Raw genomic sequence first — 23,973 nt, 5'->3', positions numbered from 1 at the left:
CATCCGCAGTCCACTCTCGATAAGTTCCTCAGCATCATGGATGAGTCCCCAGCTGTGGGGTTCCCGGAGAGGAATGCCCAGCCTGCAAATGCATCGTCAGACGTCTGGTTGCCCTCCAGTATGGTGTGCCTGTCCAGTCTGGTTGCCCTCCAGTATGGTGTGCCTGTCCAGTCTGGTTGCCCTCCAGTATGGTGTGCCTGTCCAGTCTGGTTGCCCTCCAGTATGGTGTGCCTGTCCAGTCTGGTTGCCCTCCAGTATGGTGTGCCTGTCCAGTCTGGTTGCCCTGCAGTATGGTGTGCCTCTCCTTGTGCCCATGGACCACCCACTGCACTCCCATTCCCTCTGGGTAACTTCCAGACAGCAAGCAGGAGAAGACCACATCGTCTCCCGACATTGCCTTCTCTTTATCGGGCTGCTGTTGCACCACAAGGCCCCCTTCCTTCACAACTCCCTCCTCCACCACAAGCCCCTCTTCCTCCACAGGGACATCAGTAGGGACATCAGTAGACAGTGAGGTGTTTTCTGTCTCAGAGCCAGGCTCTGATAGTGCCGACACTGCCATGGTGTCTGTTACAGGTCCTTCGGTATGGGCAGCATCTTGAGTGGGGTTTGGCAGAGTAGCACCATCGCAGACTAAACAGAGAGAGAGAATACCCCCTGTCAAACAGAGAGGCACAATTTAGACAAACACAAACAAACACACCACACACACACACACACACACACACACACACACACACACACACACACACACACACACACACACACACACACACACACACACACACACACACACACACACACACACACACACACAGCTCCAGTCTGGCAGCTCAAAATATTCTGGGTAGAGTAGTGACACTAAATCTCCTCTAAAATTAGAGATACAAAAATCACATGGATTAAAATATCACTGTGCTGCTGTGCTGAGGTACAGGGCCCAGCACAAACTTTCCATCACAACACGAGTGATTCAGGCAGAAACCAAGCAAATTCAAAATCAATTCAGAGAAGTTTGTGGGGCATTAGACAAACACATTAGATAAACACAAAATACCTGAATCATCAAACATACTCTATTGATTTGATGTGAGGTTGCTAGTGTTTGTTAAGGCTGCTTAGGCCGGCAGTATATTCTACAGTATATTATACAGTGAACATAGAGTGAACATTTAATAAAGTAGCCTCAGTGATATAACTGATTATTAACAATGCCATCAGAGTAAGACAAAAAGCATGTGTGAATGGTGTGGTGTGGGTTTTATGGTAGTGTCTCCGTCTCTCATCTGTGGGCCTGCATTGCTACAGTATGTGTTGAGATTGTGGTTTGTGTTGGTACTAGTATGTCCACCTGTGTGCATGTGTATGTATGTATGGTTTCCATGTGTTTGATGCCATTCCATTTGCTCCGTTCCAGCCATTACCATGAGCCATCCTCCCCTCACCAGCCTCCACTGGTTGGTATGTATACTTATGTGTACATGTTTGTGCATGTGTCTTATAGTCATGTCTGAGTGTGTGGACATACGTGTGATGATGTGTGTGAGTGAGATGAGGGAGGAGCAGAAGTTCTTACCTGCAAGTGTGGCGACCAGTAGGTGAGCGAGGATGAGCGGGGGGTCGGGAGAAAGACAAGAGGCCCGTAATCCTCTCAGATCTCAGCAGCACTGACAGATATGTTGAAGAGGAGTACCTCTAGATCAGCCCCCCGCCCTCTGGTGCCCCTCTCCCCCCTCTGACAACCCAATACACGCACACAGAACCTAACACCCTCACCCACTAACTTACCCTCATTCACACACACCCTCTACGCAGATATTGCCCTTCCAACAGTTCACTTTCACTTGGCATGCAACTCTGCTAGTAAAAACAACACGGACACTAAGGATTTACACAGAAATAAATCGGAGAATAGACAGTCTAGAGACATCGCAGCCAATCTAACAGTGTCGAAATAAAAAATAAAACCTGTTCACAAGGACTTGCAACTGATCCACAGTATGTGCTGCATATCGAAATTATTTGCATAAGCAATACCTTTTTTTATCTTCACATTTTGATGGGATATCGAAGGAAAGGTTAACATCAAGCTGTTTTACTGAAACGCCATTCATGGAAGAACTGCATTAAGATGAAGATGACTTTATTGGTCAATTGCACACAAGGTCCAACCGAAATGTGTCTTCCGCGTTTAACCCAACCCCACCGAAAGACACACGTACCACTAGCGGTTCGGGGGGGGGGGGGGGGCTGTGCCCCTGTGACAAAAATTTTGGACCCCCTTGTGGCCCCCCTAAATGTGGAGTATGAAATCATTTTTACATAACTAATTTTTGCTATCGTTCTTTTTTTACATCCGTTATTAGACAGTGGCAACGCGGTACATGGTATTTTGCCTGCTAATGCCTGCAATGCAGTGAAGAAAACGATATGACAACAATAACGTCTAATGTAACTGGCCCCTCTAACAGTACAACTGGCCCCAGCTTGGCCCCCCAGTTGAAATGGTCTAGAACCGCCACTGACACGTACACACATATCCAGATTTATAAAACGTGTATTATCCCATGTCTGTACGAAGAAGACGATGTTACGATGAAATTAAAAATGTCTCATGGATCTGGGGCCCCTCGAGTGGTAGCTTTAAGTCATCACACAAAGGCAGAAGCCATACAAGACCCTCCTTAACTCTTTTATGACTCTACACATATGCCGACACTAGTTCATTCTACTTTTGCTGACAACAGTTGTAAACGCTAGTCAGACGTTGTTATTGTCTGCGACTGACTGCATTAACCCCACCAAAATAGATTAGAGAGTCTGTATCTGATTGAGCTTATGGTCCAGGCTTTTTAACTGCTACTTGGTTCTGGACTACAGCTTGACTAATGGGAGCGTACTCCATAGGGGCAGAGGGAGCTTCATCCTGTGTATTGATTCAGTCCGTCTACACAGCATCACCAGAGTGGACATTACTGTAAAGAGAAGATTCAGCTGTCTTCCAATATCCGAATGAACCTGTAATGTGTACAGTATGTGTGTGTGTGTGTGTGTGTGTGTGTGTGTGTGTGTGTGTGTGTGTGTGTGTGTGTATGTGTGTGTGTGTGTGTGTGTGTGTGTGTGTGTGTGTGTGTGTGTGTGTGTGTGTGTGTGTGTGTGTGTGTGTGTGTGTGTGTGTGTGTGTAATAATTGGGGATTTCTTTCACAAATGAAATCTATAGCAGCCTATAATAGTGAAATCTAAATAAGCACACTTCCAACATTTTATTTCACGTCAATGATTACAATGTTTTGCATAACCCTATAATCAAAATCCATGTGAACTGGTACAAATTACATCATTGTTTTGTAATTATTTGTGTACATTGTGAGTTGCGCTCACAATTGTCTGTCGGTATACAATGCCTGTTTTGGTTGTTGGCAGCTCGTTGTTGCGATACACACGCCTGGGGCTTGGTTCACTCAGACACCCCATTTAGGTTTGAGTTATAATTAGTCACCTCTGAATATGCACATTTTTATTTGTCAAAAGTCAACTCTCATTTTATTTCGTTTGAGTATAACGTTCAGCTCACACACCATCTCTGTATCAGACCATTTACATTAGAAAGCGCTGCTTTATTACTCAACCTATACAAACATGTACAAGCCATAGATAAACATAGAGTTGGACTCCTGCTTCCCATCAGGGACACGCTTGACTCTTCTAGAGTCTTCTCTGTGAGTGGAGGGGACGGGGTCATATTGCTGGCTAAAGGAAATATGACACCGAAGGGTGGGGCTGTACCACAGATCTTCCCACTCCCTCCTCTTGCATGACTGCATATCATCTGTCTGGCTCCCCCACTAACCCCCACTCAACAGTGTAGACTATCAGGGCTGTTGTTGGTCTTTCTAACACCTCAGTATTATCATCCGTGGAAATGGTCAACAATACCCACACTCTTCATGTAGCTACAGCAGCATCAGGCAAAGGTGGCAGCAAAACAAAACAGCACACCGGTTTACCAAGCCAACAATTTGGCAGCAGTAAAACCAAAATGGAATCAGAGTAACTAAAGGCCATTAAAGCAAGGGCTAGAGAAGGGTGGTTGACCTATAACACATGGCAGCACAGGGTGACTGTAGCGTAATGTCAGGGGTGAGGGCTATGCTCAATTAAGTGAGTTCTATGCTCAATGAAGGCAATTTCAGTATATTCTAATATCAGGTCTTTCTACAGACTTTGATAAACAGCCTGGTCTTATAGACTAGACGTAACATAGTAAATGTAAATCCGGGACACTCAAATTAGTATATGTTACATTTGGTATGGTTATATAAGACAGACGGTGGTTGATCGGGGTGGATAACGCAAACATTTAGCAACCCAAAGGTTTTGAGTTTGAATCTCATCACAGACAACTTTAACATTTTAGCTAATTAGAACTTTGCAACTACTTAGCATGTTAGCTAACCCCTCCCCTAACCCTAACCTTAACCTTTCCCCTAATCTTAACACTTTAAGATAACCCTTCCCCTAACCTTAACCCTTTAACCTAACTCCTCAACTTAACCCTAACCCCTAGCCTAGCTAACGCTAGCCACCTAGCTAACGCTAGCCACCTAACCACCTAGCTAGAATTCATTTTTGAAAATTTGTAACATATTGTACATTTTGAAAATTCGTAACATATTGTACTTTTTGTAAATTCTTACCATATAATACAAATGTAATTTGTAGCATATCATACGAAATGGGTGATGGACATCCACAAATTAATACATTCCATAGGAAAGTAACATATCATACTCAATGGAACGTCTCGGCTTTCAAACAGAATAATACAAAATGCTCTGAGACCAGGTTGTGATAAATGATAGATAAGCAAGCTATTCAATGTCTCAGGTGCAGAACATTGACTTTGACAGGACGAACAACCTCAGCCATATGCAGCACTAAGCGGAGGTAAGGGATATGTGGTGAGAAACAAGTACATTTTGTTAATGACCAACAAAGCGTTTAGCCTCCTGTTTACATCAGCACATTTAAAAGAACACCACCCCCCCCCATGCTGTATTGCAATTCCAATAGACCATTTGATCTATTCAAATTATCCCGGCGCAGTGGTGACACTGTCCTCCTGAGAATCCGCGAAATGCATACCACCTCCTAACGCTGCCACACGCTGTCGCTGGCTGCCACTGCAAAGCATGCCAATTTCCTTTTTCAACACTGTCACCCAACCCAATCAGGCTACTCCTCTCATAATAAACCGTGTGCTCCTCTTCAATGACCGGTGTTGCTTTCCCAACGAAATGATGAGGAATAGAAGATAATCAAGCTCGCCCCCTAAAACTGCTGGATTACAGGATATTAAACGATAAAAAGTTTTTTAACTGAAAGGGATATCACACCTGCCAACGCTTACCGGATACCCTGGTACCTGGAATTCGCCGCCACGTAATTAGTTCGGACCGAAGTTTATTTTAGTGTGATGATACGGATCTCCTATTTGACAGGGAAAGTCTGAAATATATTACAGGAAAAACATAAATGAAATAAGAAATAATAGGTGTTCGTATAACAAGGGTCTGTAGCCTAGTCTTCGAGGGAAAGGTGCATTCTCCCAAAAAACCTACAGTCCAGGTAAATGTAGACTATGCAATTTTTATTTTCTCAAAAGGTAAGTTAGATGCACACCATTTTTAACCTGGTCTCAAAGCAAAACATATTATATTTGACTAAAATCTGTGCGACTCCATGTAGTATGATATTGTAGCGTCCCAGGTTTATAAGCGCAGATATCTACTCTGCCAATTGAGCATGCTTTTATGGCACAGTCGATGGCGCGCTGGGCTTCGGCCTGTTTCATTACAATATGTTACTTTACATTAGGTTACATTACATTGGCCTACCAATGTAATAGTGGTCATACAATATAATATGAATTTCAGGACGTATAGTAACCTACATCTTGAATGTTTAGTATGATATATTATGTTCTACTGCTTTAGTATGATATGCTATGTTCAACTGCTTTGGTAGGATATATAACGTTTGACTGCTTTAGTACAATATATTACATTTGATTGTTTTAGTATGATATAATACGTTTGACTGCTTTAGTATAATATATTACATTCAACTGCTTTAGTATGATATGCTACATTAGGTTAGGGGTTATCTTAAAGAGTTAGGGTTAGCTACCATGCTAAGTAGTTGAAAAGTAGCTAAAAGTAGTAAGTAGTTACAAAACGTATGATATGTTACGAATTCTAGCTAGGCGGTTAGGTGGCTAACGTTAGCTAGCTGGCTAATGTTAGCTAGGCTAGGGGTTAGGGATCAGGGTTAAAATTAGGGTTAAGTTTAGGAGTCAGGTTAAAGGGTTAAGGTAATGTGTTTATTGGTATGCGGTATCCCATTCCATTATAATATTGAATTGAAACATTGATTTGTCATATTTAATTACTAAAAAATATATTCATTTTTGTTCAGCTTTCCCTTTAGAATGTGACTATAGTCTACAGTTATTTTAAGTTCACTTATTAAGAAACAAAATATTGTAGGTAGTCAATATTTAGACTGTCGAAGAGCTGGGCTATATTTGAAGTAGTATGTCAGATGACAAAGCCAACACTGGCAGTCATTCCAACAATGCACGTTCCATCTCCCCATATGATAGGCGTGCTTGGAGAACCGGGTTTAGTTGGCCCAGATAGGTCTTCCCTAGGGACATGGTGGCCTTATTTCTAAAAGCCAATTTTATATTAGAGGAAAGTAATTGTATTGTAAAACTTGTTAAAATCAAAAGCTATTTTAATTGATTCCATTAACGACCTAAAAAATGCGTTTATTAAACCTCTTGTCACTTTCATGAGGCGGATGTTGGTCTAGTAGGCATATCCCTAGTTGGTCGTGTGTGTGTGTGTGTGTGTGTGTGTGTGTGTACATGCGCACGTGCTGTCAATATGAGTGTGTTAATGCAAGTAATGAGTACCTTTCAGATAGCCTTAATGTCTTCATTATGATGAACAACTGTCTGTGGGACGTCAATACAACGGTTTCCTTTAACTCCGTTAATTAGACTAAGAGAGTACTCAAGTCAAATGTGATTGATTATTGGCACCCAGACGTACCCCTCATCTGGTGTGCCAGTCAGTCCCTGAATCAGTCCTGTGCAACTTGAGGTCCCCTCCCCCCAACCGTACAAACCACTAAAGCAACAAGCTAGCTTTACATATAGGAGGTAACTGTTGACATCCGGCCTTGACAAAAGGTGCTGTCACCATGCAAATGTAAGATGTTGTGAAACATTAACCTCAGTGGTGGAATAAGATTTCCAACACAGTCCATATTACTGAAGCACTTCACTGAATGAAGAATGAAGACCACTCTCCACACACCCTTACCACACCCAGAGAACAGCTATTAATAGTTTGACTGTGTCTCTTTACTGTTGCAGTTTTTCTAAGCACAGGACCTTCAAGTGGATCCGTGAACAGTCAGAATGAAATGGGAGAAGTTTAAGCCTCCAGAGCCAGATGATCCCATGTGCTGTTGTGAGTGTGATGTAGACCCACGTGGATGCTGCTGTGACTGTGACGATCTGGATGAAGCTTGCAGCAGGTGAGGGGGTGGAATGAGGAGGAGGAGGATCATGGCAGGACTCAGCAGTCCACGTTCAGGTCTAACCCCCTGCCCTCTCTGTTCCCCTCTCTGTCATCCCTAACCTCATGTCTTTTCCAGGTGGCTAAAGGGTGAGCCTCAGAAACCTGACTGTGTGTTGCCTGTGTTTGGCGCAGTGATGGACCGGCTGAGGGTGAGACTGTTACCAGGGGACAGACGGGTGGAGATCTCCATGGTCCCAGCTCTAGTGTTGCTTCCTCTGCTATTGCGTCTGGCAGCCCTGCACTTCCTGTTGGGCTTGATCATTCTGACAGCCCTGCCTGGGCTGGTGCTGTGGTACTACTACGCCACACACCGGAAGAAGGGCCGCACCCTCTTCTTCCTCAGCCTGGCGCTCTTCTCCCTAGCCTACATGTACTTCCTCTTTGTCACAGAGATCTTACCTCGTGGGGATGTAAGTCACCTGCAGCTTGTGACCGTGACAACGGGTGTGGTTCTCACTCTCATCTCCCTTGTGCGCACTAAGAGGGGGCCAGGCTTTGTGCAGCCTTCCCTGGCTGACATACACAGCACCAATCAAAGCCAACTGCCTGACAAACACTCTGCCTCTCAGAATGGAGTGGACCAGTTGATGATGCCAGCATCCCCAGCCAAACCAGTGGAACAGCAGACACAGTCCCTGACAGCAAAGGGGGGCACTTGTCCTCTGTGCAAAGTGGTGCGTCCCCCGCGGGCGGGACATTGCCGGATCTGTGGAGGCTGTGTCCAGCGCCTGGACCACCACTGTATCTGGTGGGTTTCATTGAACGTCTTTGTCTGTTGTGGAGGACGTGACTATTATTATGCTATTATTTGTGCAACAACAGGATGACTTATAAAAAAAAATAGCTTTCTGCAACACAAAGGTGACTAAAGCCTTATCATATCTGCCTACATTTCCCTACTATAAAAACACGCAATATTTTAATCTCTCAGACCCTCACACTTATATCTGCTCAACAATACTCTTCTACACATAATCATGATCTCACTAAGTGTCACACTGTCAGGCCAAGAAGACGTCACCAAAGCAGACCAGGCTGCAGAGACATGTGCAGGGCCCACAGGGGTTCACCCTTCAGCAGGGTGAGGCGACCTCAAACCAGGACAATCTGTTACTTATGGCATTTAGATAGACACAACCAGACACAGAGTATATGTGCTCATTACCTCACATTCATACTAACTGTGCTTTCACATGCAACCGCAGCAGAAGTTGGTCATTTGAACTGAGGGTGTATTGTCTGTGTTGTGTGTGTTGTGTCTGTCACTGCGGAGGTAGGATAAACAGCTGTGTCGGCAAGGCCAATCATCGCAACTTCCTGCTGACCCTGCTCCTCTTTCTGTTGACCTCTCTGTATGGGATCAGTCTGGTACTGCGGAGCGTGTGTCCCCGACAGAACCTGCTCACCGCCCTGCTCTACTGCCCTGGTGTCTACAATCAGTACAGGTACACTACGGTACCTGGTATTTGCTTAAAAATTGTACACACAAACAAAATGACAATTCAGAATGTATTTTGGTTTATTTGGGATTCATTGAAACAAGCACCACTTCATTGCCTACTATTAGGCACCAGGTACCCATTGGGCAAAAACTGGTTGAATCAACATTGTTTCAACCAAAACGATCTGTGCCCAGTGGCTAGTTACCAACTGTTTTGAGTTACTTGAAATAAGTGCGAAAAGATTTTGTTTGTGTTATGTTGTTTTTCGAAGTGTAACTCTGTGGATGTCTTTTCAGCTCAGCCCTGTGCTTTACCTGTGCTTGGTACAGCAGTATTGTCACAGGAGGTCTGCTGCACCTGCTGATGCTTCAAATGATCAATATCAGCTACAATTTGACAGAGCGGGAGGCACAACTTGCTCTGCGGAAGAAAAATGGCCAGAGTCGTTTGCGTGGCCTCGTTGTCGACACAGGGGTCTACTCACGTGGCTTCTGGCAGAACTGGGCTGAATTCCTGACCATGGGAGAAGCTGCAGATAGACACCCCTCTGCCCTCACTGACTTGGTTTAGCCTTGGCTTAACACCATGCCACTCTGCCCAACTAGTTCAACACTGCTGGGTTTCAACTAGAAACACCTTTCCTCAACCATGCTGGTAGGCTGTGTGGGACTGTGAGCATCTCTGAACTCTCAACTGCCCTTGGGTCACGCAAACTTATTGCAACTCAGAGATGTTTCGTTTTTAATCGTTAAATAGACCTCTATATTCCGAACACTTAGGTAGAGACAATAACCATGTTCCTCCAGGTTGTCATGGATACGACTGTTAGTATTAGTTATAACATGGTGTAAATATAAAGGGCTGCTCTGCATATTTAATAAAGTTTTAACCTCTGACAAATATCTGTTTGATTTTCCAACAGGATGTAAAGATTCTTAACCATGGCAGACTAAATAGCAATAGATGAATGGACATGCATGACTTAGAGAACGTGTTTATGACACTGTAAACTACATATTGACATTTAGTGTGCCTGACCATAAGGTGACACAGGCGAAGATTACTTTAAAGGGAAGAAAGCTGTGCATGTTTTGACAGACATGAGGAACACGTATCCTCTCACCCACATACTCTTTGTAGTTACATTTTATATTAAATTTGCATGTACAGTAAATTTCTTATATTTCAACTATCCTGTTCACTGTAGAAGACTAAGACTCATTTTCCTTTGTATCTTGTTTTATCATGCCAATAAAGCATATCAAATCCAACTGATGAGAGTGAGAGACAATGCTGGTTAGGGGGCCAACCTATACGCAAGTAGGCCAGGGCTTCTGGGTTTACTAAGAAAGTGGCTAGAGAGCTCAGGAGGCCTCATCTGTGGCATCACCGCAACAAACCTACAGAATGAGAGCAAACTTGGTTACTGTTGAAGATATGCATATGCAAAATCTTACTTGCTGGTGTGCTTTCTGTTTCTTGATTTTAAATCCTCCCCTTAATCTTCGGCGTTGAATCTGTCATTTCCTGTCAGTGCATATTGTTCAGAGATGTTCTCAATCACCCTCAACATTGATGTAGTTCAGATCACTAGTGTCATTACTAACAAGTCTCTGCTCGTCCACTTCTGGTCCACCGCACCAGTGGTCGTCCTGCTCCTCTGCTCTGGTAAGAGACCGAAATTCCGACTTGAGAGACTCAGTGTTATGTGTTATTAGACATTATGTTGTGTAAAGGAATTCTGCCCTATGTGCACACACGAGACCACAGGAAAACTTATTTGATCAGAGGTTAGTTTGTTTAATAAGGATTGCAACCCGGAGTACACACTTACAGTAATTTGCAAGCGAGACACTCCATGTGTTTTCCCTTTTTATCCCCTACTATGGTTCATCCTGCCCAGGGTGATGTCCCTTAACTTTAATACCATATAAACTCATTATCAGTTGCTAATACAAAGTTGTCTCTGCTAGGCAGAGTTCAGCTTATTGTGTTATTGGCAGTTAGTTTCCCAGTCCTTCTTCCTCTTATTGCTAACATAGTTCCCTTTATCCAGCCGATACCGAAAAGTATAGTTTCAACACACAGGCATATGACTTTGTACAGTTTACTTCTTCATGCACTTGCAATGTGTCTACCATTGATTCTTAATCTCTAGCAAAACATCATTGTACTTTTGTAAATCACACGTGTTCCTATAATGTACAGATATTATACAATTCCTTTCAGTTGTGAGACGTTACACTATATATTCTGTTTCTATAGTGTATGAATATGCTTAAGTTTGTGAGCTAATTAGTATATTGGCTATAATTCCATAAAGAATGGGAGAGGACATAGAAATGAATAACAAATACCACGTAACAATGTAAACAAACTAAAGACTGGAAATCCAGTAGATTATCAACAGGGTCACTGTCACAAACAGGAATTAGGAACAAACTCAGAGCTGAAATAACAGGAACATTTTCCATGAGGATAGAGAACAAAAAGTTAGAAGTGTATGTCGATGTCTAAATGTTGGTGTAAGAGCCTTCAACACGATAAGATCATCCAAAAACATTGTCATTTAAACTCCACACATCCATCCCCTCAAGGTTCTTTTGCAGACCGGGTGAGAACTTCGATGGCCGTAGGATTCTGGTTTCTAACACAAACTACCCTGTTTTCGTGGAGAAGGATTATATCGACCGTGTCTCTGCTGTGACGATGCATGGATACACGTTAATAGAGACACAGAAGGATGATGCTGGGCCGTACTGCTGTTCTCTCACAACCGTCCCACTTGGAACTCTGGAGGGGCACCTTTATTTGGACACACAAACAGGTACCGCCCACTTCCGCCAAGCTCCAAACCAGGCTAGCATGCACTACATACCCTTTTCTGGTACGCCAAGTTGTTCTGAAATAGAAGCATAGGAAGTCTCACGCTAACCTATACTCTTAGGTTCTAGATGGCACCTTTTTTTCTAAAAGGGTTCTTCGGCTGTCCCCATAGGAGAACCTGTTTTGGTTCCAGGTAGAACCCTTTCCACATAGGGTTCTACATGGAACCCAAAAGGGTTCTCCTATGGGGACAGCCGAAGAACCCTTTTTTCTAAGAGTGTACACGTCAGCTAATGTAATACAGATTTCTAACGAGCTCTCTCGGTTTTGTCAGCCAGTGAACCTCTCATAATGACTGTGTCCATTGCGAGTGGGATTCTGGGAGTGCTGGGAGGGACCATAACGGCACCGGTGCTCTGTAAGATGAGACCCACAAATCTTACCCTAACAGCTCACTCACTTCATAACTATATTTGAGCCTGGTCCAGAGGTCTCGAAATGAAAGTCTCCAATGCCCTCAGGTGGCTATAAATCGAGACTGCAGTGTAGCTTCGATTGACGCATCTTGTGATGCCAAGCTGCTATGCAACCCCTTTTCCCCTCCAAGTGTTTAAATGGGACGTTCCTATATTCACAGCGGTGTAGAAGACCAGCGCAGGACCCTGTGGACATGGCAGTTCATCGAGGGGAGCTTCCACAAAACAACCCCTCCACCCTCCAGAAGAGCCAGGCCCATGCTCCCCCACCACAGAGGAGTAACAGTGAGGAGGAGGACGGGGACATGTATTACTTCACGGTCATAGTGCTCCCCCTCTCCCAAATTACACCTAGTGCCTCCTCTACCTAAGGGAAGAGAGAGAGAGAGAATACTGCACTCTCATACACACTGAATTAAATACAAACAGACATGCATTCATAGAAAAGACACAATATTTACATTTTAGTCATTTAGCAGACGCTCTTATCCAGAGCAACTTACAATAGTGAATGCATACATTTCATACATTTCTTTTTTCTCCGTACTGGTCCCCCGTGGGAATCGAACCCACAACCCTGGCATTGCAAACACCATACTCTACCAACTGAGCCACACGGGACTAATATACACACACACACTGACACAAAAGCAGTAACATTTACACACCTGACCTTTATTTGGTTTGGGACAACCATTTCAAAATCAATCAATTACTATGAAATAAGACTATCATTGTGTTGTCATTTCCAGTGTAGCATTTCCCCTACACTGAAGTAACAATTTAATGGATATGCTTTCGAAATATCTTTTTTTCCAATAAGCAGAAGTCAAACACACAGAACGGCCCTGCAGCAATTTAAACACCTCACTGCTCTTCACGCTGGACCCAGTCACTGTATCCTCCAGCATAGTGACGAGCTCTATGAGAGAAAGAAGAGAAGGAGATGAGCCCAGATGTGTAGTTACAACTCACATGTATGTGCACGTCGGTGTAGTTACAACTCATATGTATGTGCACGTCGGTGTAGTTACAACTCATATGTATGTGCACGTCGGTGTAGTTACAACTCATATGTATGTGCACGTCGGTGTAGTTACAACTCATATGTATGGGCACATCGCTCAGGTTATGATGCTAGCAGACAAAAAGGTGATTGTAAACAGTCGTCACCTGCTGAATCCCAGAGCCCACATTATGTCAAGTGCAGTAGCACTCCGTCTACCTCTCTGGCAGTAGACCACAATGCTGCTATCGTCCTTATGAGGGGCATGTACTCCAAACCTCTGTTTGAACTGGTCTGAGCTCAGTCTCAGAGCCTCCTGGAGTTCCCCAACTGTTAGTAGTAGTACAAGTATTTCACTTTATTGCCCCACAATGGGAAATTGGTTTAGAACAGTTTTTTAAAAAAGTACATAACATGAATCATAACAGAAATTAAATATGAAACAAACAAAACATGACAGAGAAAAAGTGGGCACAGTGCTGCTCTGGGAATGTTTCAAACAACATGTGAAAATAAGGGTGTCGTTGTGTGTTACTCACGTGGGACATTGGTGGAGCCAGGAATATGTCCAGCCTCAAACTCATCTGGATTGCGGACGTCAAACAGTTGAATACTGCTGCTGGGAAACATAGTCTTCAACTGATTGTAGGACACCTCTGAATCTACACAAAACACATTCAGACAGTCAGCCGTATGCACCGAGATGAACACCCGCTTTTGCCCTCAGAGCAGCCTCAATTCGTCAGAACATGGACTATACAAGGAGTCGAAAGCGTTCCACAGGGATGCTAGCCCATGTTGACTCCAATGCTTCCCACAGTTGTGTCAAGTTGGCTGGATGTCCTTTGGGTGGTGGACCAGTCTTGATACACACAAGAGTGAAAAACCCAGAAGCGTTGCAGTTCTTGACACAAACCGATGCGCCTGGCACCTACTAACATACCCCCAAAGGCACTTAAATATTTTGTCTTGCCCATTCACCCTCTGAATGGCACACAATCCATGTCTGAATTTTCTCAAGGCTTTTAAAAATCAGGTTTAAGCCCCGTCTAATTATCACACACAACCGTTAAAAAGTTTGGGGTCACTTTTTGTCCATTAAAATAACATAAAATTGATCAGAAATACAGTGTAGACATTTATAAATGACTATTGTAGCTGGAAACGGCTGATTTTATAGAATATCTAAATAGGTGTACAGAGGCCCATTATCAGCAACCATCACTCCTGTGTTCCAATGGCACGTTGTGTTAGCTAATCCAAGTTTATAATTTAAAAAAAGGTTAATTGATCATTAGAAAACCTTTTTGCAATTATATTAAAGAAGCAATAAAACTGGCCTTCTTTAGACTAGTGGAGCATCAACATTTGTGGGTTCGATTACAGGCTCAAAATGGCCAGAAACAAAGACCTTTCTTCTGAAACTCGTCAGTCTATTCTTGTTCTGCGAAATGAAGGCTATTCCATGCGAGAAATTGCCAAGAAACTGAAGATCTCATACAACACTGAGTACTACTCCCTTCACAGAACAGCGCAAACTGGCTCTAACCAGAATAGAAAGAGTGGGGGGCCCCGGTGCACAACTGAGCAAGAGGACAAGTACAATCGTGTCTAGTTCGAGACAGACGCCTCACAAGTCCTCAACTGGCAGCTTCATTAAATAGTAGCCACAAAACACCAGTCTAGTATAACAAACTGTTCGGACGCTACAGACGATTGTGAGAAGACCGATTTTTGGGATGTCTCATGGTCTGACAAATGCCGCTCTAGCTCTGCCACCTTTCACCGCATATGCAGAAGAGCGACATCGGCTGATGTGGTGGATTGAGACACATCCAATGAATTTTTTTTTTATATCTCTAGCTTAAACTAACAGATTTTTATATTATTCAAATAAGATTTCCAATGGGGCGCGGACATCAACTCTAGGGGTTTTTAACCCGTCTTCTCCCTTTCATCTACACCAGCATTTCACAAACTTGGTCCTCGGCACACCAAGGGGTGCACGTTTGGGTTTTTGCCTTAACGCTACACAGCTAATTAAAATGATCAAAGCTCGATTAGTTGAATCAGCTGTGTAGTACTAGAGCAAAAATGTAAACGTGCACCCACTTGGACAGAGTTTGGGAAACCCTGATTGAAGTGGATTTAACAAGTGACATCAATAAGGGATCATAGCTTTCACCTGAATTCACCTGGTCAGTTTGTCATGGAAAGAGCAGATGTTCTTAACGTTTTGTATACTCAGTGTATAAACCATATCTAGCAGTTTGATTAAAGTTCAAAAACAGATGAGAAATTGTAGAAATAGTCAGGGTTTATGTAGCCGTGTTAAGTGACGACCCTGACAAAGTGAGTAACTTTCATTATTGAAGAATAAGTAAGATCCTTTCAGTTAGTGCTGCTGCCATGTTCCTTAGTACAATTTCCTGTCAGATCTAGTCTGTTGTTTGATGCATTTCAGTTATTTACCCCTTTTGCAATTGTCAGTCATGCTTGCATGTGTTTGTATCGCACTCTTGTATTTCCCTAGTAAAACCACAACATTATCCTGCAAGCTTTCTCCATGTGCTCCTGTGTCTGCAATAAAAACCCAGTACTTGGATTCCTGCTCCATCTCCTCATTCCTACATCCTGACTGATGCACCATGGCGGTAGAAACAGTCCACCCAGTACTTTATCAGAGGGAGTCATAAGTAGAAACCCCATGTGTCCTGGCCAAGGGGGTGTATTTGTGTACACATACACACAGAGAGAACAAAGCAGTCATTGACCTCCATTACACAAGCTACTGGACTCTTTGGAACCAATACAAACTCTTATTTTCCTTCTGCATGTATTTTTTTTACTGTTTTTTTGTTTTGAGTGGCAGCCTAAGGAACATGTTTCATAAATGTATAATGTACCTGAACCCCCCCCCCAAAAAAAAACAAATACAACTTTCAGCCATTGTGCTAGTGCTAAACTCAGCAAAAAAAGAAACGTCCTCTCACTGTCAACTGCGTTTATTTTCAGCAAACGTTATATTTGTATGAACATAAGATTCAACAACAGACAAACTGAACAAGTTCCACAGACATGTGACTAACAGAAAAGGAATAATGTGCCCCTGAACAAAGGGGGGGGTCAAAATCAAAAGTAACAGTCAGTAGCTGCATTAAGATTTTCCAGTTCTTGCTGTGAGATGTTACCCCACTCTTCCACCAAGGCACCTACAAGTTCCCAGACATTTCTGGGGGGGGAATGGCCCTAGCCCTCACCCTCCGATCCAACAGGTCCCAGACGAGCTCAATTGGATTGAGATCCGGGCTCTTCGCTGGCCATGGCAGAACACTGACATTCCTGTCTTGCAGGAAATCAGGCATACTGCTCATTCTGTGCGTGGTGGCATTGTCATGCTGGAGGGTCATTTCAGGATGAGCCTGCAGGAAGGGTACCACATGAGGGAGGAGGATATCTTCCCTGTAACGCATAGCGTTGAGATTGCCTGCAATGACAAGCTCAGTCCGATGATGCTGTGACACACTGCCCCAGACCATGATGCACCCGCCGCCTCCAAATCGATCCCGCTCCAGAGTACAGGCCTCGGTGTAACGCGCATTCTTTCGACGATAAACGCAAATCCGACCATCACCCCGGTGAGATAAAACCACGACTCGTCAGTGAAGAGCACTTTTTGCCAGTTCTGTCTGGTCCAGCGACAGTGGGTTTGTTACATAGGCGACGTTGTTGCCGTTGATGTCTGGCAAGGACCTACCTTACAACAGGCCTACAAGCCCTCAGTCCAGCCTCTCTCAGCCTATTGCGGACAGTCTGACCACTGATGGAGGGATTGTGCATTCCTGGTGTAACTCAGGCAGTTGTTGTTGCCATCTGTACCTATCCCGCAGGTGTGATGTTCGGATGTACTGATCCTGTGCAGGTGTTGTTACACGTGGTCTGCCACTGCGAGGACGATCAGCTGTCCGTCACGTCTCCCTGTATCGCCGTCTTAGGCGTCTCACAGTACGGACATTGCAATTTATTGCCCTGGCCACATCTGCAGTCCTCATGCCTCCTTGCAGCATGCCTAAGACACATTCACGCAGATGAGCAGGGACACAGGACATCTTTATTTTGGTGTTTTTCAGAGTCAGTAGAAAGGCCTCTTTAGTGTCCAAAGTTTTCATAACTATGACCTTAATTGCCTACCGTCTGTAAGTGTCTTAATGACCATTCCACAGGTGCATGTTCATGAATTGTTTATGGTTAATTGAAAAAGCATGGGAAACTGTTTAAACTAGATGCCGACCGATTATGATTTTCCAACGCCGATACCGATTATTGGAGGGCCAAAAAAAAGCCGATACCAATTAATCGGCCGATTTTTTTCATGTATTTATTTGTAATAATGACAATTACAACAATACGGAATGAACACTTATTTTAACTGAATATAATACATCAATAAAATCAATTTAGCCTCAAATAAATAATGAAACATGTTCAATTTGGTTTAAATAATGCAAAAACAAAGTGTTGGAGAAGAAAGTAAAAGTGCAATATGTGCCATGTAAGAAAGCTAACGTTTAAGTTCCTTGCTCAAAACATATGAAAGTTCTTTTAACATGAGTCTTCAATATTCCCAGGTAAGAAGTTTTAGGTTGTAGTTATTATAGGAATTATAGGACTATTTCTCTCTATACGATTTGTATTTCATATACCTTTGACTATTGGATGTTCTTATAGGCACTTTAGTATTGCCAGTGTAACAATATAGCTTCCATCCCTCTCCTCGCTCCTACCTGGGCTCGAACCAGGAACACATCGACAACAGCCACCCTCGAAGCAGTATTACCCATGTAGAGCAAGGGGAAAAACTACTCCAAGTCTCAGAGCGAGTGACGTTTGAAACGCTATTAGCGCGCACCCGGCTAACTAGCTAGCCATTTCACATCGGTTACACCAGCCTAATCTTGGGAGTTGACAGGCTTGAAGTCATAAACAGCGCAATGCATTGCGAAGGGCTGCTGGCAAACGCACAAAGGTGCTGTTTGAATGAACGCTTACAAGCCTGCTGCTGCCTACCGTCACTCAGTCAGACTGCTCTAATCAAATCATAGACTTAATTATAACATAATAACACACAGAAATACGAGCCTTAGGTCATTAATATGGTCGAATCCGGAAACTATCATCTCGATAACAAAACGTCTTTCCTGTCAGTGAAATATAGAACCTTTCCGTATTTTATCTAAACGGGTGGCATCCCTAAGTCTAAATATTCCTGTTACATTGCACAACCTTCAATGTTAAGTCATAATTACGTAAAATTCTGACAAATTAGTTCGCAACGAGCCAGGCAGCCCAAACTGTTGCATATACCCTGACTCTGCGTGCAATAAACGCAAAATGACACAATTTCACCTGGTTAACATTGCCTGCTAACCTGGATTTCTTTTAGCTAAATATGCAAGTTTAAAAATATATACTTCTGTGTATTGATTTTAAGAAAGGCATTGATGTTTATGGTTAAGTATAGTCGTGCAACGATTGTGCTTTTTTCGCAAGTGCGCTTTTGTTAAATCATCCCGTTTGGCGAAGTCGGCTGTCTTTGTTAGGAAGAAATAGATTTCACAGTTCGCAACGAGCCAGGCGGCCCAAACTGCTGCATATATCCTGACTCTGTTTGCAAGAGAAGTGACACATTTTCCCTAGTTAAAAGAAGTTCATGTTAGCAGGCAATATTAACTAAATATGCAGGTTTAAAAATATATACTTGTGTATTGATTTCAAGAAAGGCATTGATGTTTATGGTTGGAGCAACGTGTACCTAAGCGATTATATGCAATGCAGGACAGGCTAGATAAACTAGTAATATCATCAACCATGTGTAGTTAACTAGTGATTATGATTGATTAATTGTTTTTTATAAGATAAGTTGCTAGCTAGCATTAAACTTATCTTGGCTTCTTACTGCATTCGCGTAACAGGCAAGCTCCTCGTGGAGTGCAATGTAAAGCAGGTGGTTAGAGTGTTGGACGAGTTAACCGTAAGGTTGCAAGATTGAATCCCCGAGCTGACAAGGTAAAAATCTGTCGTTCTGCCCCTGAACAAGGCTGTCACGCTCGTCGTAAAGATGGGACCAAGGCGCAGCAGGAATGTGAATACTCATGTTCTTTATTAAGATGAAAAATCAAAACAAACACAAACAAAACAACGACGAGAAAACAGTCCTGTGAGACATACAGCTACACATGGAACAACTACCCACAAAAACCCATGAAAAAACACCCCTACTAAATAGGACCTTCAATTAGAGGCAACGAGAAACAGCTGCCTCCAATTGAAGGTCAAACCAATAAACTAAGCATAGAAATAGATAAACTAGACACAGACATAGAAATAGACTAACATAGAACATTGCCCAACAAACCCCGAAACACATTAAACAAACACCCCGTGCCACGTCCTGACCAAACTACAATAACAAATAACCTCTTTACTGGTCAGGACGTGACAAAGGCAGTTAACCCACCGTTCCTAGGCTGTCATTGAAAATAAGAATGTGTTCTTAACTGACTTGCCTAGTTAAATAAAACAATAAAATAAATCGTTGTCCAAAAATACCGATTGTTATGAAAACTTGAAATCGGCCCTAATTAATCGGCCATTCCGATTAATCGGTCGACCTCTAGTTTAAACCCTTTACAATGAAGATCTGTGAAGTTATTTGGATTTTTACGGATTATCATTGAAAGACAGGGTCCTGAAAAAGGGACGTTTCTTTTTTTGCTAAGTTTAGTTAGCAACTTTCTTCAAAATGCATGCAGAGACATAAAAATGGTATCCACAAGTTCATCTGACTGAGGAAGTAGATTGAATAAATAAAAGTAAAACATTCATTCAGGGTCTCATTCTCAATAGTGCCCTGAGAACAAACAATTCACAAATCAACATAATAAAAAAATTAAATCAACTACAAGATACAGCAGTTACAGATACACATTTCAACAACACAAATACATTACAATAAACCAAAACACTCGCAAACATCAATGAATTCATTCCTCAGTGTTCTAAACTGCCCTAATGGCACCAGAGATTCAAGATGTAATGAGGTTGGTCAATTATTCCAAACATGGGGGGGGGTGTTAAAACTAAAGGATGATTTACCTAGGTGGGCAGAGACACAAGGGACATCAAGATTTAACCAACCCTGTGAGCAGGTTTGGTGCTTTTATTTCTTTATACTTGAACAGAGAAATGAGATGTCTTGGAAGCTTGTGCAGCTGCGCTTAGACAACAAAAAAAACAAAAAAATAAATGGGAGAAGCGAAGTGATATGGGAATTTGGAGAGGTCCAGCCGACTTTCTGACAACGGATGTAGTGAGGAGTATTAAACCTGTCACTTGTGATAAATCGAAGCGCGCTATGGTACACAGCATCCAAGGGTTTTGAGGGTAAAGGGTGCTGCAATCTGATAAATGGTGTCACCATAATCAAAAGCTGGCAGGAATGTTGCCTGTACAACCTGCTGTTTAGGGAGAGGCATGATCTATAAAAGAAATCAACTGCCCTGCGCGTCCAGTCAGTATTTGGCCATGATTACTACAAGTTTAGATAGACGGCTAGACAAACTAACGATCAAAAAATTATTAGCTACCATGGCTAATTGAGTGACTGTCAGAAGGCAGGTTTCAGTTGACCCAGGTTTATTAGACATAAGTAGTGTTGCGAAAAATCAATTTTGCAACGTGTAATGGAAACGAAAGATTGACAATATTCTTATCCGTTCAATATGGGTGGATTTTTCCATTTGTCTAACTTTCTTTATTACGACAAATCATGATGGAAACAGTGTTTTCGATTATCCTGGCTTTCAAGAATGGCATCGCCTTGCTTTTTTGGTTGGCTGGATGCAAGTTCCACCATCCAATTATTTCAGGTGGTTAATCATTGGTGTGATATGTTGGCACATGAGAATTTTTAGTATATGTCAAATATTATTCAATTATTGCATTCTATCCATGCTGGCTTTCACGGGCTACCTGAGACATGAAACAGATCGGTGTGAGAGCATACAGGCTGTCACCAAATGTATTAATGCACAATTTGCCTAAATGGGTAACGGAAACCCTTCAACTACTTTTTTTTAATACAGTTTTTATTTTTGGGGGTGGGACGTCATTACGTCCAGCTGTTTTTCCATCGACACAAAATAGTTGCATGGAAATGCACCATTGCAGGCAATTGTATCCATTTTCCATGCAAACTTTCTAAATGTAAAAAAATAAAAAATAAAACACACTATTCAATGGACAAGTAAATGGAAACATAGCTACTGACTGACATAAAAGAAACACTGCAGATGCACAATCAAATTTTGAAATTGCACCTGGTGTATTCTACTATTCTCACTCAATAGTAAGTGGAGACCCCGACTGGGGGCGGCCGGTGGCCCTAAGCAACCGAACACTCATGCCTGGAACTAGCCCTTCATGCGTCCACCCAATTCAGGTGGATTAATCATTGGTGTTGAATGGATGTTGAATGATAGTGGGTGTAGCTGATAGACAGTACATCAACCATATTAACAAACGAGATAGTGTGTGGTGCACTACATGACCAAAAGTATGTGGACACCTGCTCGTCGAACATCTCATTCCAAAATCATAGGGATTAATATGGAGTTGGTCCCCCCCTTTGCTGCTACAGCCTCAACTCTTCTGGGAAGGCTTTCCACTAGATGTTAGAACATTGCTCCGGGAACTTGCTTCCATTCAGCCACAAGAACATTAGTGAGGTCAGGCACTGATGTTGGGCGATTAGGCCTGGCTCGCAGTCGGCGTTCCAATTCAAGCCCAAAGGTGTTCGATGGGGTTGAGGTCAGGGCTCTGTGCAGGCTAGTCAAGTTCTTCCACAACGATCTCAACAAACCATTTCTTTATGGACCTTGCTCCTAGACGTTTCCACTTCACAATAACAGCACTTACAGTTGACCCGGGCTGCTCAAGCAGGGCAGAAATTTGACGAACTGATTTCTTGGAAAGGTGGCATCCTATAACAGCGCCACGTTGAAAGTCAATGAGGTCATTCTACTGCCAATGTTTGACTATGGAGATTGCATGGCTGTGTGCTCATTTTTAATACACCTGTCAGCAACGGGTGTGGTTGTCACACTTGTGTATATAGTGTACATGCGAAATTGTGCCCCCCCCAAAAATCCAATAACATGTAGGCAGTGGTGAAATCTTGAGTTCATATCACTCTGTTGGCCTTCACTTTATCAAAAATGACTGAGTACTGACTCTTTGGAACTCCTACAAATAGACTTGTCTACAACTATGCACACTTTTCAATTTAATCAATTTAGTGAATTGTTGGCTAATTTGCCTCGGTATAGTGTCCCAGATACCCTGGCTAGAAATGTGCATGGCATATTTGAAAATCGACAATACGCACAGTACTAGTTAGAATACCATAGACGCTGCACCTGTCACGAGTCAAGAAATAGCCTACCTGTGATCGGTGGCTCCTTGTAGTAGACTGCCTCAGGTTTCACGTCACACAATCGGTCGGGCGTGCCATCACAGTGCGTCTCCTCTGCCACGACCACCACCGACAGCGCGCATAACACGAGAAGCATCTTTGAACGTCGCTTGAAACAATGTCCAGAGTTATTAGTCTACGTGTATAAGTGCATGCTTTCCCTCTATGTAGGCTATCTCCCCGCCCTGCAAGTGTGTCATTGGTGACTCAAACAAGTTTAACATTTAAAGATGTTAACGAGCGACATCATTTCAAATATTTTTTTATCACTGGCTATGTCTTGCCCTTGTCCAGCCCAATGACTGTATATACAAAAAAATTGCAAATCTACGCAAGTAAGCCTATTAAATAAAACGGAAGTGAAGTCACATTCAACCAAAAGTTAAAGGCATGCTCTGGTACTTTGGCGACTAAGAACGTATTTTTAAACCTCCCGCTTTCGGCTGGATGGGGCAGAATTATTGTTTTACCTCAATTAGCCACGAAATCCCTAGTTTGAAAGCAACAGTTTTCTTGAAGCTGTGCCATGACTTTTTCAGCACATGGGCCAGATCCCTTGCAATTAGAGTGACCGTTATACAATGAGGTTGCAGGGCAGGCTCAGCAGACACAGCAGAGAGAGCGAGAGGACGAGAGAGGGCAATGACGTGATGCACATACACTACATGACCAAAAGAATGTGAACACCTGCTCTTCGAACATTTCATCCCAAAATCATGGGCATTAATATGGAGTTGGTCCTTAGGCTTGACTCGCAGTCGTCGTTCTAATTCATCCCAGAGGCGTTCGATTGGGTTGAGGTCAAGGCTCTGTGCAGGCCAGTCAAGTTCTTCCACACCGATTTCAACAAACCGTTTCTGTATGGACCTCAATTTGTGTGGGGGGCATTGACTAGTACAGGACTCGTAAAGGCCCAGTGCACTACTTTTGTGATTTTTTAAAACTAAATGTATTTGAGTGTTTACCAGTATTTGTAACTTGAGTCTGATAAGTATCTCTTCAAAACAGTTAATTTGATAATACTTGTGGAATATAAAA

The 23,973-nt window shown here is 42.9% G+C and overlaps 2 protein-coding genes and 1 long non-coding RNA gene across 5 annotated transcripts; 2 read left to right on the top strand and 1 right to left on the bottom strand.

Moving 5' to 3' along the window:
• The first annotated feature begins 5,183 nt into the window (after window positions 1–5,183).
• Window positions 5,184–10,366, top strand: LOC115154793 (palmitoyltransferase ZDHHC23). Of its 3 annotated transcripts, XM_029701378.1 has the most exons (6): window positions 5,184–5,629; window positions 7,446–7,609; window positions 7,730–8,401; window positions 8,659–8,734; window positions 8,931–9,098; window positions 9,392–10,366. In XM_029701378.1, the coding sequence occupies exons 2-6, from the start codon at window positions 7,491–7,493 to the stop codon at window positions 9,602–9,604; spliced, it is 1,248 nt and encodes a 415-aa protein (XP_029557238.1). In that variant the 5' UTR covers window positions 5,184–5,629; window positions 7,446–7,490; the 3' UTR covers window positions 9,605–10,366. The 3 variants fall into 3 exon arrangements, with proteins under 3 accessions (XP_029557238.1, XP_029557240.1, XP_029557239.1); XM_029701380.1 differs by lacking the exon at window positions 8,659–8,734 and having other exon boundaries at window positions 5,186–5,629; window positions 9,018–9,098; XM_029701379.1 differs by lacking the exon at window positions 8,659–8,734 and having other exon boundaries at window positions 5,190–5,629.
• Window positions 10,367–10,998: 632 nt separating this feature from the next.
• LOC115154795 (uncharacterized) lies at window positions 10,999–13,327 on the top strand. Its single transcript, XR_003867949.1, has 2 exons — window positions 10,999–11,922; window positions 12,559–13,327. It is a non-coding gene; the product is annotated as an uncharacterized LOC115154795 (long non-coding RNA).
• On the bottom strand, window positions 13,052–23,179 carry LOC115154794 (thiosulfate:glutathione sulfurtransferase). Its single transcript, XM_029701382.1, has 4 exons — window positions 22,906–23,179; window positions 13,943–14,065; window positions 13,571–13,733; window positions 13,052–13,319 (listed from the first exon to the last, which is right to left on the bottom strand). Exons 1-4 carry the CDS (start codon window positions 23,030–23,032, stop codon window positions 13,265–13,267), a joined length of 468 nt encoding a protein of 155 aa, XP_029557242.1. The 5' UTR covers window positions 23,033–23,179; the 3' UTR covers window positions 13,052–13,264.
• Window positions 23,180–23,973: the final 794 nt, after the last annotated feature.

This window comes from Salmo trutta, chromosome 19 (genome assembly GCF_901001165.1).
Source record: "Salmo trutta chromosome 19, fSalTru1.1, whole genome shotgun sequence".
NCBI classification, from domain to species: domain Eukaryota; kingdom Metazoa; phylum Chordata; class Actinopteri; order Salmoniformes; family Salmonidae; genus Salmo; species Salmo trutta.
Note: the sequence above shows the minus strand (reverse complement) of the source record. Positions and strands in the feature narration are given on the sequence as shown.